The following is a 3,466-nucleotide window of genomic DNA, read 5'->3' on the forward strand; positions in this document are numbered from 1 at the left end:
GAAAAGAGTTTGCAAAGTTAAAACCTGCTCAATCTCAGTCTCAGGATGAATTTCTTAAAAAAATTGATGAGAAGTTAAGTACATTAACCATTCCTGATACCCCACAACATTCTGATCAAGAGACTCAACAGTCTCATAAACATAACACTCGGTCAAAAACTATCAATACTCTGGTTCATTATGATGAATCTCCTGAGTCAGATAACAAATCTGAAATTAAAATTAATCCTATAACTGGTATTAATAATTGGAGAAACCCTTCCAAACTTTATTACCAAAAAGCAACTGCTCCTGATCTTCTACTTGAAGAAAAGAATACAAGTTTCAAAAGTTTTAATGGTAACAACGTCTATGAATGGAACATAGATGGTCAATCAGAGTATAACATACTCAACATAATGCACCATATGACTATGGTTGCAACTGCCTATCAAACTTCTCATAATTGTTCTGAAGCAATTATAGTCAATATTATTGTCTCTGGCTTCTCTGGCCAACTCAAAGGTTGGTGGGATAATTATCTTTCTGAAGATGAAAAAAAATTCTGTTCTTAATGCCATTAAAGTTGATCCTGATGGCATTCCTATAGTCTCTGATGGAAAAACTATTCCAGATGCTGTTAATCAATTAATCTTCACCATTATCCAACATTTCATTGGTGATCCATCCTTATGGAAAGATCGTTCTGCTGAACTCCTATCCAATCTTAAATGTAGAACCTTAGGTGACTTTCGCTGGTATAAAGATACCTTCCTAACTAGGGTTTACACTCGAGATGATAGTCAACAACCTTTCTGGAAAGAAAAATTCTTAGCTGGTCTTCCAAAATCTTTAGGAGACAAAGTTAGGGATAAAATCCGTCATCAATCTCTAACTGGAGATATCCCTTATGAGCAATTAAGTTATGGACAATTAGTTGCTTATATCCAAAAGGTAGCTTTAAAAATCTGTCAAGATGATAAAATCCAACGTCAACTTGCAAAAGAAAAAACTCAAAATCGTAAAGATCTAGGATCATTTTGTGAACAATTTGGTCTGCCTTGTACTACAAAACCTAAAAAACATAAAAAACAGGAACAAAAACAGGTTAAAACTTTTAGGAATTTTCGTAAGAAACCCAACTACAACAAAAGGTTTAAAAATGAAAATCCTAAGCCAAATACTGAAACAAATAAATCACAAAATACATCCAAACCAATTAAGCCAACTATTTGCTACAGCTGTGGTAAACCTGGACATATTAGTAAATATTGTAGGCTTAAGAAAAAACTAAATAACCTAAACCTTGATCCTTCTATTGAAGAACAAATCAATAATCTTCTAATCCAGTCCTCGGATGAAGAATCTGGAAAAGAATCCTCAGAAGATTTAAACCAAATTCATGAAGATGATCTATCTTCTAGTGAGGACTCACAATCCTCGCAAGAAATTAATGTCTTGACTAAAGAACAAGATCTTTTGTTCGAGGTCATAGATTCAATCAGTGATCCCCATGAAAAGAAAGCTTACTTAGCAAAATTAAAATCATCCTTGGAAACCAGTTCTTCTAAATCTAAAGAGTTGTTGGTTCCTAATAAGTTTAATCTTAAAGATACCCTTAAAAAACTTGAAAAGAGTATTACTGTCAAACCTATAACTGTCCAAGATCTTCAGTATGAGATCAATATTCTCAAAACTGAAGTTAAACAAATCAAAGAACAACAACAAACTCATCAGAACATCCTTCTTCAATTACAAAATGAAGAATCAACGGGAACGAGTATGGAAAATACTCTGTCTAAACCAGATGAAGATAAGAATCTTAAAGACGAAGAATTTTTAGGATTAATTAATCAATTAACAATTCAAAAATTCTATATCCCAATCAAACTCAATATAGGTAATTTTGACCTTGAAATTGAAGCTCTGTTTGACACAGGGGCAGATTCAAACTGCATTCAAGAAGGTCTAATTCCTACTAAATATTTTGAAAAGACTTCTGAACGGCTTAGTACTGCTAGTGGTTCAAAACTTCAGGTTAATTATAAACTTCCGAAAGCAATCATTGAAAGTGATAATTTAAAAGTTGAAACACCGTTTCTCCTTGTTAAAAACCTAAAAAATGGAGTTATTCTTGGAACTCCGTTCATCAAATCTCTTTTTCCTCTAACTATCACAGATGAGGGTATAATTACTTATCATTTGGACAAACCAATTGTTTTTAAATTTCTTAAGAAACCCATCATAAGAGATTTGAATTTTATCCATTACAAACAAAAACAAATCAATTTCCTTAAAGAAGAAATTTCTTTTAAGAATATTGAAAATCAGTTAAAGCAGCCTGAAGTTCAACAAAAGATCAAAGTTTTGCTTGAACAAATCCAAAATACAATCTGTTCTGATCTTCCGAATGCTTTTTGGCAAAGGAAAAAACATATCGTAGATCTTCCCTATGAAAAGGATTTTAATGAAAGGCAAATCCCAACCAAAGCTCGTCCTATTCAAATGAGTGGTGAACTTCTTGTCTTTTGTCAAAAAGAAATTGCTGATCTCATTGCTAAAGGTCTCATCAGGAAAAGCAAGAGTCCTTGGTCTTGTTCTGCCTTCTATGTCAATAAGCAATCTGAAATTGAGCGTGGAACTCCACGGTTAGTTACCAATTACAAACCTCTTAATCAAGCTCTTCAATGGATTCGGTATCCGATTCCAAATAAGAAAGATCTTCTCAATCGTTTGTATTCGGCAAAAATCTTTTCTAAATTTGACATGAAATCTGGGTTTTGGCAAATCCAGCTCAATGACAATGAATGTTACAAGACAGCTTTTACTGTTCCATTTGGTCAATACGAATGGAAGGTAATGCCTTTTGGACTGAAGAATGCTCCCTCTGAATTTCAGAGAATCATGAATGATATCTTCAATCCATACTCAACTTTCACTATTGTCTACATTGATGATGTTCTTGTCTTTTCTCAATCTATTGATCAACATTTTAAACATCTTCATATTTTTGTAGATGTAATTAAGAAAAGTGGTTTAGCTCTTTCTAAATCAAAGATCAATCTATTTCAAACAAAAATCAGGTTCCTCGGTCATACTATTTATCAAGGGACTATTACTCCAATTTGTAGAGCTATTGAATTTGCTGACAAATTTCCCAATCAAATTATTGATAAAACTCAATTACAAAGATTTCTTGGTTGTTTAAATTATGTAGCTGACTTCTTTCCTCAGCTTAATAATCTAATCAAGCCTCTCCATAATCGTCTTAAAAAAGACCCTCCTCCCTGGACTGATGTTCATACTGACGTAGTCAAACAGGTCAGACAAAGAGCATATCATTGCATACACTTCAAAACATTGGAATCCAGCACAGCAAAAGTATTCCACTGTCAAAAAAGAAGTTTTAGCAATTGTTTTATGTATTTCAAAATTTCAATCTGATTTATTAAATCAAAAGTTTTTAATCCGTGTTGATTGCAAATCT

The 3,466-nt window shown here is 32.8% G+C and overlaps 1 protein-coding gene across 1 annotated transcript; it reads left to right on the forward strand.

The window, feature by feature from the left end:
* Nucleotides 1-531: 531 nt before the first annotated feature.
* LOC133308224 (uncharacterized) lies at nt 532-2,997 on the forward strand (the record flags this gene model as incomplete). Its single annotated transcript, XM_061508833.1, has 4 exons — nt 532-1,133; nt 1,257-1,483; nt 1,880-2,164; nt 2,519-2,997. Coding segments are annotated over exons 1-4 (1,593 nt in total), but the record flags the coding sequence as incomplete, so codon positions are not given.
* Between the last annotated feature and the right edge of the window lie 469 nt (nt 2,998-3,466).

This window comes from Gastrolobium bilobum, unplaced genomic scaffold (assembly GCF_033153095.1).
Source record: "Gastrolobium bilobum isolate Gb01-03AN ecotype WA unplaced genomic scaffold, APGP_CSIRO_Gbil_v1 utg165805, whole genome shotgun sequence".
Classification (NCBI taxonomy): domain Eukaryota; kingdom Viridiplantae; phylum Streptophyta; class Magnoliopsida; order Fabales; family Fabaceae; genus Gastrolobium; species Gastrolobium bilobum.